This window comes from Dendrobates tinctorius, unplaced genomic scaffold, assembly GCF_039654945.1.
Source record: "Dendrobates tinctorius isolate UK_male_01 unplaced genomic scaffold, ASM3965494v1 ptg000073l, whole genome shotgun sequence".
NCBI classification, from domain to species: domain Eukaryota; kingdom Metazoa; phylum Chordata; class Amphibia; order Anura; family Dendrobatidae; genus Dendrobates; species Dendrobates tinctorius.
Genome location: NW_027361741.1, coordinates 10412506 through 10425839, shown reverse-complemented (window position 1 = coordinate 10425839; position 13334 = coordinate 10412506). Strand labels below are relative to the sequence as shown.

Sequence of the window (13334 nt, the reverse complement as noted above, 5' to 3'; positions counted from 1 at the left end):
TTGCGTATCACTTGTTTAGATCTCACGTCCTCAGGGGGTCTCCTGAGAAACACGAAACGTGCATTGGGGGACTATGTTCTTGTAACTTTGCATCAAACTCCTTGATTTGTTACTGTAAAAATCTCTTGTGGAGTAGTTAATTGTTGCCCTACAAACAGTTACAAGCTTGTTTTTGTGTGTATATATAATTTATTATATAATTCTAGTCTTAGAAATCAACTTTTCTGTGTAACCCATATAAACTGTGTGGATGACGAGGAGGAATAGAAACCTTCGTTATCAAACACTTTGGACACTTTTTTTTATTCTAGGAAAGCTGGTAACATTTGTAGTAATGGCCTTCTTTTCCAAAAACTGATAAAATGAAGAGTCTCTATACATCGGTGCACTTTCGTAATTAAGATTTGCTAGAACAGATTTCCAGGTAATGCCATGCGTGTTTCGGAATAGGTTATTCTGAATGCACTCGTGTGACAGGTTAACCGATGACATAAAACGATTACATCTGCATCAAGTGTCTGCGAGGTACAGATTATCAGGCTGCGATAAGCAAGCCAAGCAAACCGGTCACTTGATGCCCATCAGCCTTTCTCTTTGTGGCGATGCCTGATCAAGTAACTATCTTTTGTTACAGACGCCACAAAAATAATTAAATAAATTTGATACAGTAGGCCATTCCATTCTGACCCGAAGCTGCAGAAATTAGGATTCGTCTCATTACTTATTCAGATGCCGATGGCTGCACTTTGTGACTCGGCTCACTAGGTATTTTTCCACTGTTGTGGGACGTCAAGACTTTTAGTCTCAAATATCACGGTAAAGATTAGGGGTGTGAAAGCAGCCAAAGGGGGATGGGAGCCTAGAAGCTAATGGCTGATGAAACCAGCTCAGACCAAAGCTATGCATTTCATTGTGAAGCTTGCCTCTGCAGGTTTCGCTTCACCTTACCTTTTAAATGGAATCTGTCAGTAGGATCAACCCTCCTAAGCCGTCAATATATTTCCTCAAAATGAAATGTATAGTGTATAATCATCAATCACGTACCATGTCCAAGACACAAATTCCCAACATTAGCCCTGCTACAGTATATTTTGCCTTGCCAGTTTCCTCTTGGAGGCATTGGGTGCACATCTAGTGATGATATTCCAGTAACTTGAAGAATTCTACAATTGCTCACCAGAAGGAAATCTAGCAATAACCTCAATTATGACAAGTGTATTTGTTTTTAAATGTATCCTTGAATAAGTTGATCTACTTTTGTGTTTTTCAGACTGTCTTGGATCCGCGATTTTCTCGCCAATCAAGGCTGATATTACAGGCAACATCACGGTAACATTTGTGTTTTTATTTATTTTTTAAAATTCTTTATTCATGAATTTTCATACAAACGGTGCAAATAAACTCACAGTTCGAAATAACACAAAGAGCGTTGTCATGTGTATAGGTACCATGTGAGTTTATAAAGGTTATAAACCAGTACAAACGTTTTAACAGAGGAAAAAAAGAAAAAAAACCAGGTGTATTAGACAACTGACAGTAGGCGTCGTATCATCCAGTAAGCTATTGTGTAAGGTAAATAAGCCTAGAAGAAAGTCTATGGCTGAGAATCACGGGTCTTGTGAAGCATAGAAGCAGTCCTCTCCACACATGATCAACAGGAGGGGGCTAATCCTCTAGGGAGCCCGACCACCGCGGCCCCCAAACAAGGACTAACTAGAAATACCAAACCCCTTACAACCCATCTAGTCCAAGGAGCCCAGATCTTTAAATAACGGTCATGGGAAAAGGTTTCCCAGCTCGAGAGTTCCTCTAGGCGATAGATATCTTTAATTTTCTCAAGCCAATTTTTCAAATCTGGTGGGGCTTTTTGTTTCCACTTCAAGGCAATCAAATGTTTTGCAGCCCCCAACAACAAAGGTAGAAGATCATGTTTCTTAAGTTTGTAGTTTGATGTAGGGAAGGATAACAGAACTTCTGGGGCAGTGAGATCTGACTTTGTCACTCCCATGGCCTTAAAGATATCGTTAACTTTATGCCAAAAATGTTGGAGTTTCTGACATGTCCAGAAAATGTGGGTTAGTGTGCCTCTCGATCTTTTGCATCTCCAGCACATTGGAGAATTGGCTAAGCCTAAATGAAAGCGCCCCTCTGGTGTAATGTACCACCTGGAAAGAGTTTTGTATGCAGATTCCTTCAACAAGATACATCTAGAAAAGCCATGGGAGTTGGCACAAATCTTTTGTTTATCTTGTGATGTTAAGGTGATATTAAAGGGAATCTGTCACCCTTTTTTTTCCCTATGAGCTGCCGGCATTGACATCAGGGTCTTATTTACAGCATTCTGTAATACTGTAGATAAGCCCCCGATGAAACCTGAAAGATAAGAAAAACACGTTAGATTATACTCACCAGAGAGGGAGGTCTGGTCCAATGGGTGTCGCGGTCCGGTCCGGCACCTCCCATCTTCATACGATGTCCTCCTCTCCTTCCCTTCCTGGGTTCCGGCACACTGCTCTGCCCTGTTGAGAGCAGAGTCCTGCAGTGCGCAGGCGTCGAGAAGTCTGGTGCCTGCGCACTGCAGTATTCTGCTCTGCCCTCAACAGGGCAGAGCAGTGCACCTGCGCTGGAGCTACTACAGGAAGGGAAGACGAGGATGGCATCGTATAAAGATGGGAGGCGCTGAACCGGACCGCGACACCCATCGGACCGGACTGCCCCCTCCGGTGTGTATAATTTAACGTGTTTTTCTTATCTTTCAGGTTACATCGGGGCTTATCTTCAGCATTACAGAATGCTGTAGATAAGCCCCTGAAGTCAATGCCGGCAGCTGATTGTCCAAAAAAAGGGTGACAGATTCCCTTTAAGCTGTACTTCCCAAGAATGGAGAAATACAGGAGTAGTGTTGGATTTAGAATTTAAAAAGGTTAATATAAATTTTTGAAATTAATCTCGGGATAGGCGGTTTTATCTTAGTTAGTAGGTCCAACCAGAACCACTTGGAAGGTGGGGTAGTTAATTTTGTGATTAGTTTCATAAAATGAGACACGTGTAATTGTTGAAGGAAGTTGACTGGACATTTAGTAGCTTATAGGGGCCATAGATTATTGCAAGGTACTCTATTATTCATGAGATGGGAAATTGGTTTGTTCAGGAGAGCAGCCCAGAGTTCATAGGGGTCCGTGAAGTCTGGGTTATAGATATATGGGCTCAGGCTCAGAGGTATTTTATCAAGGAAGTAGCATGCAGGTGGGTGGTTTGGGATCAAAAGACGTCTGATTAAAATGGAAGTAGAGAAAATCCCATCAAAGCTTCTTTTCAAAATGGAGTAATTTGTCCAAAGCAATTTCTTTGCATCCCGCCCCAAAAGTTGCATATCAATGTTCTCTTATATACCCTGATCTGCCATGAGTGAGTTTTACCCATCTTGCCAGATGAATAGAATGACAATGAGAGTAGATCAGGAAGACCCAACCCTCCAGCTTGTTTCGGCATGATCAGGGTTTTGAAGAGAAGGCGGTCTTTTTTCAATTTCCAGACAAACTTCGTGATGATTTGATTTAGGTTGTTGAAGAATGATTTAGTAAGGAAATTAGGACCATGTTCATTATAAAAAAAAAAAAAAAAAAATTTTTGGAAAGGACATACTGTACGTTTTGATTACGTTAACCCTACCCAACCAGGACAGAAAGGGGAGATCAAAAGTTTTAAGAGGGTTCCTAATATTCCCCAAAAGGGGGCAAAATTATGCTGGAAAAGGGAGCATGGGTCATCCGTGATTAAAAAAAAAAAAAATCCCCAGGTATTTAATTTTCCCATTTGGCCATTTAAAAGGGGTAGAGTTTTCAGTGTGCATATGTCCTCCATGTCGGCTGAAATGTTGAGGGCTTATTTTAAAGTTGGAGAGATCCCCAAATAAAGAGATTTCCAACAGCTTTGGAAAGGTGGTCTCCAGGTTGGAGAGCAACAGCAAGAGGTGGTCCGCAAAAGCGGAAGCCTTCACTTCCATTTCGTTAACCCTGATTCCCTTAAAGTCACTGTTCTGCCTAATAGATTGAATCAGAGTCTCCATAACCAATACAAATAAGGATGAGGAGAGAGGGCAACCCTGCCTGGTGCCATTGCAAATCTTGAAGAGCTCGGATAATATTCCATTCACCCTGACTCTGGCCGTAGGAAAAGCATATAATGATAAAATGGTGCCAACGAATGGTGCAGGAAAGGCAAATTTCTGCAGGACACATGTCATATATTGCCAGCTGATACGGTCAAAGGCCTTCTGTGTGCTTTGCGTATGAGATGGCCTGCAGAACTCTAGTGGAGTTATCTTTGTCCTCTCTACCTCGTAAAGAACCCAGCCTGATCAGGATGGACTAGATCCGCCAATACTAGATTAATCCGAGAAGCCAGGATTTTGGCCCATAATTTGACATCTGCAGAGATATGGGGCGATAACTACTGCACTGGGCGCCATCTCTCCCCTCCTTAGGAAAAATTGTAATATACTGTATATACTCGAGTATAAGCCGAGATTTTCAGCCCATTTTTTAAGGCTGAAAGTGCCCCTCTCGGCTTATACTCGAGGAATATACGAGGGTCGGTGGGGGAGCGGGGGTGTCTGAGATCATACTCGCCCCCTCCTTGCACGGTCTCTGCAGCCCCTCTTCTCTCATGGTCTCGGTGCCAGGGGTGAACCTAGCCTCTCTGCTTCCTGAGGCGAACAGCAAAATGGCGCTCCCCCCACACACACAAAGTAAATTCTCATATCTATCCTGTAAAACTGAGTACGGTAGTGGACATTTTTTTTTTAAACTCTATTTTTATTAGAAATTTTTTTTGTTAACAACAAAAGAAAGTACAAAAAGAAAAAGCCATACAAATACATATCATGTTACAAATTTGCATTCTTCAGAGAGACGCAATATCACGGCTCTAATCAAGAGCCGGTAGTGGACATTTTGATTTAGATATATAGAAAAAAAAAGGTGTCCAAACACAAGGATGTCAGCGGCATCACACGCACATAGAAGAACAACACAGAAGTATCCAGAACAAGGGTCATTAATGGCAATGGTAGGCCTGGCACAGGGCCAGACTGGGACAAAAAAGCAGCCCTGCCACACAAATCCCACCAGCCCACAAACTATAACACTCCTCACCCAGATCAGTGCTATACTTTGTTGTCCCCTCATCACTCTCTTTAAGGAGTTATTTGAAGAGCCACATGTGAATAGCACCACAGTGCGTATGACTGACCACAGCTCCATTTACATGGTGCTCTTCAAAGCTGTGTTTCCCAGGATCATGGGGGTCCCAGCGGTCAGATCCCCAACAAACAAAGTCATCCCCTATCCCCACATAATGCTCCATACAGTATTATGTGCCCCATATATTACTTCGTACAGTATAATGCTCCATACAGCATAATGGGCCCCATATATTACTTTGTACAGTATAATGGGCCCCATATAATGCTCCATACAGTATAATGGGCCCCATATATTGCTTCATACAGTATAATGGGCCCCATATAATGCTCAATACAGTATAATGGGCCCCATATATTACTTCATACAGCATATTGGGCCCCATATATTACTTCATACAGTATAATGGGCACCATATATTACTGCCTACAGTATAATGGGCCCAATATATTCATACAGTATAATGGGCACCATATATTACTGCATACAGCATAATGGGCACCATATATTACTTCATACAGTATAATGGGCCCCATATAATTCTCCCCAAACCCCGCTGCCCTGGTCTCCTCCATGTATTCTGATCCTCCGCACTGCTTGGCACAGGGACATCATTAACTTTACGTATATAATTGTCCACTTGGACTGATAGTAATAGTGATTTGTTTGTACTCTGTTGTCTGGGGCTGGCCCACTTTATGGGGGTGCACAGGGCATATGATTATACACCAGTAAAAAGTATGAGAGGCTCAATATGACCAGTGCCACATAGTTTCCTGCCCCTCTTATTCTACTGATACTGTGGGCACACTGACTGGTACTGAGGAAAAGAAAGAACAGTGCGAGAAAGAAAGAACAAAGAGAGCAAGAAAGAGGAGCAAGAAAGACGAGAGAGAGAAAGAGGGGAAAGAAAGAAAGAAAGAGAATCGAGAGAGAAAGAAACAGAGAGAGAAAGATTCTATAAAGATACTATAGCAGCCCAGCTCCCACTGTAGTGCCCACCTGAGCCTCCCGATGCAGGACATATCATGATCCGCTTACCTGGCCGGAAACCCCAAGTCCAAGGCGATCCTGCTCTCCGCGCTGTTGGAGGAGGACACGGTGATGCATCTGAAACATTCCCTGAAGTACCTCCATGGTTCCGTCACAATCTCCTCCCGAAATTACCTAATTTCCGTTCAGCTTCTAGCACATCACTTCCGGTAGAACGTCACGTGCGAATTTTAAAGTACTCCGCGCGGGGTCCGTCGTGTACTCCTGTGTCCGCGGGAAAAGTAAGCTCCCAGGCGGGGCAGTGGGACAGAATCTCTCTCAAAATCGGGACTGTCCCGCTGGGAGGTATGAATGCTCCCCACCATACACCTTGTACACGTATGGCTCTGCACACATCATAAACACATGGTTCCGCTTTTTATGCCTCGCACACACAGCTCCGCTCTGTACATCTCGCACAAACACGGCTCCACTCAGTACACACATGGCTCCACTCCGTAAACCTCGTATACATGCCGCTCTGCTCCGTACACCTTGTACACACGTGGCCACGCTCTGTAAACCTTGTACACAAATGGCTCCACTCCGTAAACCTTGTACACATGCGGCTTTGCTCCATACACCTTGTTGTTATGATTGAGTCACCGAGGAGGAAAAAAAGCACAAGCTCAGCCCAGAAAATCAGAGAGGTTGGAAACTAGCGTATTGCAGTCCCCTGATCCTATCACACAACTAGCAGTAGCCGTGGAGTGCCCCTACGGTGATCCCAGACACCTCGTCACAGCCGGAGATCTACACCAGCCCAAAGAGAGAAAAGAGAAAAACTGACTGCCCCAGAGCAGACCCCAAAGCAATAGGCAGCCCCCAACATATAATGACGACGAAGCAAGATGAAAACACCAACACAGACAAAGACAGGCAGAGCAAACGACGGGGCCCAAGCTAACTAAAAAGGACAGGACAGAAAAGCTGCTGTCTGCAATCCGAGAGAACCCCGCCAAAAAATACTACCAACACAACCGATAAGCAAAAAGGACCCTGAAGTCACCAGACCCCAAACCCCACATCAGCACCCAGAATACTCTGGAAGCAGAGCAAAAAAGAACACTGATCAAGGAAAAAGAATCCAGCACACCCCCGGCCGGGGATGGCTGAACTCAAAAAAACAAGGTAAACTAAACCAAAACTAATAAGTTTTTGCTCTGCTATTGAACTTATCTTTGGGAAGCAGGAATCAGACTGGGAAGCAGGAATCAGACTGGTCTCCAAGAATCCAGCAGAGAAATCACCAGCGACTCAGAAGGGCGTCGGCTGCCTTATATCCAGTCTGTAGTTCCCGTTACCCAGTCACGATCTACTTGATCTGATCAGGTGTTTGGTTTCTTTCATCCAAATCATCCTCACTACCTTCCTTCACCAGAAGAGGAAGATCCTCGGACACAAAAGATGAATGAACAGATGAGCTCACAACACCTTGTACACTCGCAGTTCCGCTCCGTACACCTCGCACACACGCGGCTCCGTACACCTCATACACGTGCGGCTCTGCTCCTTACACCTCGCACACATCTCTGCTCCGTACACACGCGCGGCTCCGCTCCGTGCACCTCGTACACACGCGCGGCTCCGCTCCGTGCACCTCGTACACACGCGCGGCTCCGCTCCGTGCACCTCGTACACACGCGCGGCTCCGCTCCGTGCACCTCGTACACACGCGCGGCTCCGCTCCGTGCACCTCGTACACACGCGCGGCTCCGCTCCGTGCACCTCGTACACACGCGCGGCTCCGCTCCGTGCACCTCGTACACACGCGCGGCTCCGCTCCGTGCACCTCGTACACACGCGCGGCTCCGCTCCGTGCACCTCGTACACACGCGCGGCTCTGCTCCTTACACAGGGCCGGGCTGAGACCAAAAAGCAGCCCTGACACAAAAAAAATTTCACCAGCCCACATACAATGAATGTCCTCACCCAAATCGTAGAACACTGGCAGGTTGTGCCAACTTTTGCTTTAGCTCACACACACACGTATCACACAGCTCACACAAGTAGCTCGCACACAGCTCACATGTATCACACACACACAGCTCACGTATCACACACAGCTCACACGTATCGCACACCACAGCTCACACGTATCACACACACACAGCTCGCACGTATTGCGCACACCCAGCTCGCACGTATTGCGCACACCCAGCTCGCACGTATTGCGCACACCCAGCTCGCACGTATTGCGCACACCCAGCTCGCACGTATTGCGCACACCCAGCTCGCACGTATTGCGCACACCCAGCTCGCACGTATTGCGCACACCCAGCTCGCACAGCTCACACACACAGCTCACACACAAGTAGCTCACTCACGATGACAGACAGCAGTCCTGCATAAACCAAGGAATGATGCGCACAGGACCTGTGATGAGGTCACAGGAGGGGAGGAGTCATGGGTCACACGATCAGGGGGCCCTGACACCTTCCTTTCTGTGACCGCATCAATTACAGCCTCTTGCACGACCGCAGCATAATCGTGCAGAGGCTAAATTGTAGGTGCTGCGGGTAGAGGAGCGCATAATGCCGCCCACTGCTGCCTGCCGCTTGAGCAGCTGGTGCAAATCGCCTCATAGGTGCGGCCCTGCTCGGCGCCCCAGCTCTTCCTGCGTTCAGCGGTCACGTGGTACTGCTCATTAAAGTCATGAATATGTGCATATTCATGACTTTGATGAGCGGTACCACGTGACCCCTGAAACCTAGAAGAGCTGTGGCGCCGAGACCATGGGAGAAGAGGGGCTGCAGAGACCGTGTGCCAGGAGGGGGGGAGCCATATTCACCTGTTTCCATACCACCGCCGCGCGCCGCTCTGTCCTCCGCATCCTCTGTCTGTGACGTTCAGGTCAGAGGGCGCGATGACGTAGTCAGTGTGCGCCCTCTGCTGAACGTCACTGCAGAGGACCCGGGAGACATAGCGGCACTCGGCGATGGGACAGGTGAATATCACGAGTGCCGGGGGCCTGAGCCAGTGGCGACACCGGCACCTGGCCACCAGCGACGAGAGGTATGTCTTTTTTTTTTTTTTTTTTTTTTATTGCAGCAGCAGGAATATATGGGCCATATTTATCAATGGCGCATCTTTCTGGGCCACCGTTAACCCTTGTGCAGCATTTTATGGGCCATATTTATCTATGGAGCATCTTCTCGGGCCCCATTAACCCTTGTGCAGCATTTTATGGGCCGTATTTATCTATGGAGCATCTTCTCAGGCCCCATTAACCCTTATGCAGCATTTTATGGGCCGTATTTATCTATTGAGCATCTTCTTGGGACACCATTAACCCTTGTGCAGCATTTTATGGGGGTATTTATATATGGAGCATCTTCTCGGGCCACCACTAACCCTTGTGCAGCATTTTATGGGCCGTATTTATCTATGGAGCATCTTCTTGGCCCACCACTAACCCTTGTGCAGCATTTTATGGGCCGTATTTATCTATGGAGCATCTTCTTGGGTCACCACTAACCCTTGTGCAGCATTTTATGGGGGGTATTTTGTCTATGGAGCATCTTTTTGGACCACCATTAACCCTTGTGCAGCATCAACTTCGGCTTATACTCGAGTCAATAAGTTTTCCCAGTTTTTTTGTGTTAAAATGAGGGGCCTCGGCTTCTACTCGGGTCGGCTTATACTCGAGTATATACGGTATGCTTCAAGAGTTTCTGGGGGGGGGGTTGTACCTAGTAAAAATGAATTAAACACCTCTACTAAATGAGGTACTAGAATTTATTTTATTTTTGATGTGTTCTATTCTTGTCCCATTTTTAGTCCTTAAATTCAATGCTCCCTTTTACTATGTCTTCAGACTCCAGTACATTTGCTCCTTTCTCAATGCTATTCTTTATATAGTCTTCCTATAAAATGAGAAATTGTTAGCAATGGTTTCTCATAAAATTGGGGCAATATTATTTACAATGAACATGATCAGTGGGGGGGCTTACTAGACCTAATCCTCCTAATAAAAGGGCTGGATTTTTGATCATTGCTGCTTTCATGGTATCGGGATTCTCCCATCCAACTCTGTGCTCTATTCACTTAAATTTCCCTGGGAATAGAATAAAAACTGCATAAAATGTCATTACATATACTACTTTTAATTAGCAAATAACAAACATTTTGGCGAAGGAAGAAAGAGCTATACAATTATAATGGCCACAGTCTTGTCACGCGAACATAACTATGTCTTAAAATGTTAGAAGTGCCTGTGAGCATGTGCAGTACGAAACTCCTCTCCCTCCCTTCGTGTGTAATAAATTGTCCTCCATCACTAGAGATACAAGGGGTACTGAGGTAAGAGGCCGCTTGCACTATTGCCTATCCTTTCTGATCTAATACTGGAGATACAAGTGATGCTGATGTAAGAGGCTGCTCAAACTTCTGTCCACCCTGTCTTTCTGATCTAATACTGGAGATTGCAGGAATGTTGAGGTAAGAAGTGGCTGCTCACACTGCTGTTCACCCTGTCGTTCTGATATAATACTGGAGCTACAAGTTGTGCTGAGGTTAGAAGATGCTGCTCACACTGCTGTTCACCCTGTTGTTCTGATATAATACTGGAGCTACAAGTTGTGCTGAGGTTAGAAGAGGCTGCTCACACTGCTGTCCACCCTGTTGTTCTGATATAATACTGGAGCTACAAGTGGTGCTGAGCTTAGAAGAGGCTGCTCACACTGCTGTTCACCCTGTTGTTCTGATATAATACTGAAGCTACAAGTGGTGCTGAGATTAGAAGAGGCTGCTCACACTGCTGTTCACCCTGTTGTTCTGATATAATACTGGAGCTACAAGTGGTGCTGAGATTAGAAGAGGCTGCTCACACTGCTGTTCACCCTGTTGTTCTGATATAATACTGAAGCTACAAGTGGTGCTGAGATTAGAAGAGGCTGCTCACACTGCTGTTCACCCTGTTGTTCTGATATAATACTGGAGCTACAAGTGGTGCTGAGATTAGAAGAGGCTGCTCACACTGCTGTTCACCCTGTTGTTCTGATATAATACTGGAGCTACAAGTGGTGCTGAGGTTAGAAGAGGCTGCTCACACTGCTGTTCACCCTGTTGTTCTGATATAATACTGGAGCTACAAGTGGTGCTGAGATTAGAAGAGGCTGCTCACACTGCTGTTTACCTTGTCGTTCTGATATAATACTGGAGATACCTGGAGTGCGGAGGTAAGAAGCTGCTCACACTTTATTCTGTCTTTCTGAATGACATTACATGGTATAGTTGTCTCCAGGTCACTCCAGTGGAGCTTCCTACTGCACACGCTCAGGCACCGATCTTAACATTGTAGGATAGGTTTCTTTCAGCGTGAAAAGGAAGAGGCCTTCTTAATTCCTTACGAATGACCTAGCTAGAAGAAACTATTCTGATTTGTTGATTTTAAAATATTTATGATTTTATTTGACCTTTTCTTTCAGTTTTTTCTTCTATTCCCAGAGAACTTTTTTAATTGAAGCTATGTTGCAGTTGCCTGCACCATACCATCATGCAGCTACAGTATGTAGCTAAAATCAGTTGTCAAGTTACTTGATTACTTATCCCAGTGATGTGCAATGACTACTTGCTCTAGGACTATTATTTTCAGTTTAATAAAGTCTTATTGTGACCAAGTATTAATTGTAGTTTTTTGCTATCTACTAGAAAATCCGTAATGTTTATGAAACAAACCCTACCAAGTTCAAAACTTTACAGCAAATTCTGGAAGGAGAAAAAGAAATGCATGGGCCCCAATGGCCCAAAGTTGGTGCAACTCTAGCTCTGATGTGGTTAAAAAGGTAAGTTGTGTACAGTTGTATACAAATTATATTCGACTTCAGGAAGAAATGGGTTTTCTGTTATATAAAGAAAAATACAATTTTAATTAATTATGTATCATAAATGGACACAATTTTTACCACTTCGGGTTTAAAGCAGAGAACACATAGCCCAGCTGCATTTAGGAGAGGAGATTCCATAAAATTACGGTAATTTAAAATTATTATTATAAAACACTAAAAATGGCTGCCTGGTTTTGTACAGGAACTGTAACTATTAATCATTCTAAAAGGCGAAACCCAGTGATGCCAACTAGACTTGGTCATCCTCCTGATAAAGTGGAGTCATTGTAGTCACAACTGATTGGCAACTGCAGGAATCCATCACAAGGTCCGTCAATACTTTGCAAGCACTGTGATATATACAAACTTTAAGGCTATGGGCGCATGTTGCGTATTTGCTTGCAGAAATTTCTGCAAGGTTTCTGCATCTCTTGTCAGAAAAACGTAGTGGAAAATCTGTGTGGTTTTTATGCATTTTTGTTGCATTTTTCATGCGGTTTTGTAAATCCATAGTTACATAAAGATATATTATTAAAAATAAATGAATAGTGATGTCATTACCCTGTTCAACCTTTTTTTCATTCTCCATTGAAGACCATAATGGCACTACATACCATGTTCAAATTTATAATGTTTACACACAAAGCAAATATAGGTGAAAAATGTTTACATATACTGTATATAGATTGATGTAAATACTTAAGTCCCCAAAAAAATGAGAAAGGTATTCAAGGAGTGATACCTTTATTGGCTGACCAGAAAAATTATATTTGCAAGCTTTCAGGGCTCAGAAGGCCCCTTCATCAGGCTACATTACAAGTGAATTACTGAGAAGAGACGGCAACATTTAAATAGGAATTACAACAGGACATGAAGTGATACAGGCCAAGGAAATCAAATGAAGGTATTTGTTTCACATGCAGATGAGGTCCAAGCGTTCTGTTAGAGATCTGAAGGCCTTCTTGTGGAGGTGTGAACTGTGTCCATGTAATGAGTCATGAATCCAGGTGTCAAATTGAGTCCTATGGTTAGAGATTGAAACATATTTATAAATTTCAACTCCCAGATTTTTCTTTCTCTGTCACTATTAAAATGACCTTTCAATATTAGGACTTTTAGATCTTCCAAGCTGTGTCCAGGTCTAGAGAAGTGTATTCCTACAGGTGTGTCCAGCTCATTTTTAATAGTGTGTCTATGCAGATTCATCCTTGTTTGTAGTTTTTTGCTTAGTTTCAACGATGTATGTCCCTGCATTGCACCTTGTACACTG

General features: G+C 44.4%; 1 protein-coding gene across 1 annotated transcript in view; it reads left to right on the top strand.

Annotated features, from left to right (window-relative positions):
- The window catches only part of GLTP (glycolipid transfer protein), a 94874-nt gene that overhangs the window by 62524 nt on the left and 19016 nt on the right, over positions 1 to 13334 (top strand). Inside the window, exons 2-3 of the mRNA XM_073582633.1 lie at positions 1271 to 1329; positions 11889 to 12022. Of these exons, the coding sequence (XP_073438734.1) occupies positions 1271 to 1329; positions 11889 to 12022 (193 nt within the window). The remainder of the gene's footprint in view (positions 1 to 1270; positions 1330 to 11888; positions 12023 to 13334) is intronic.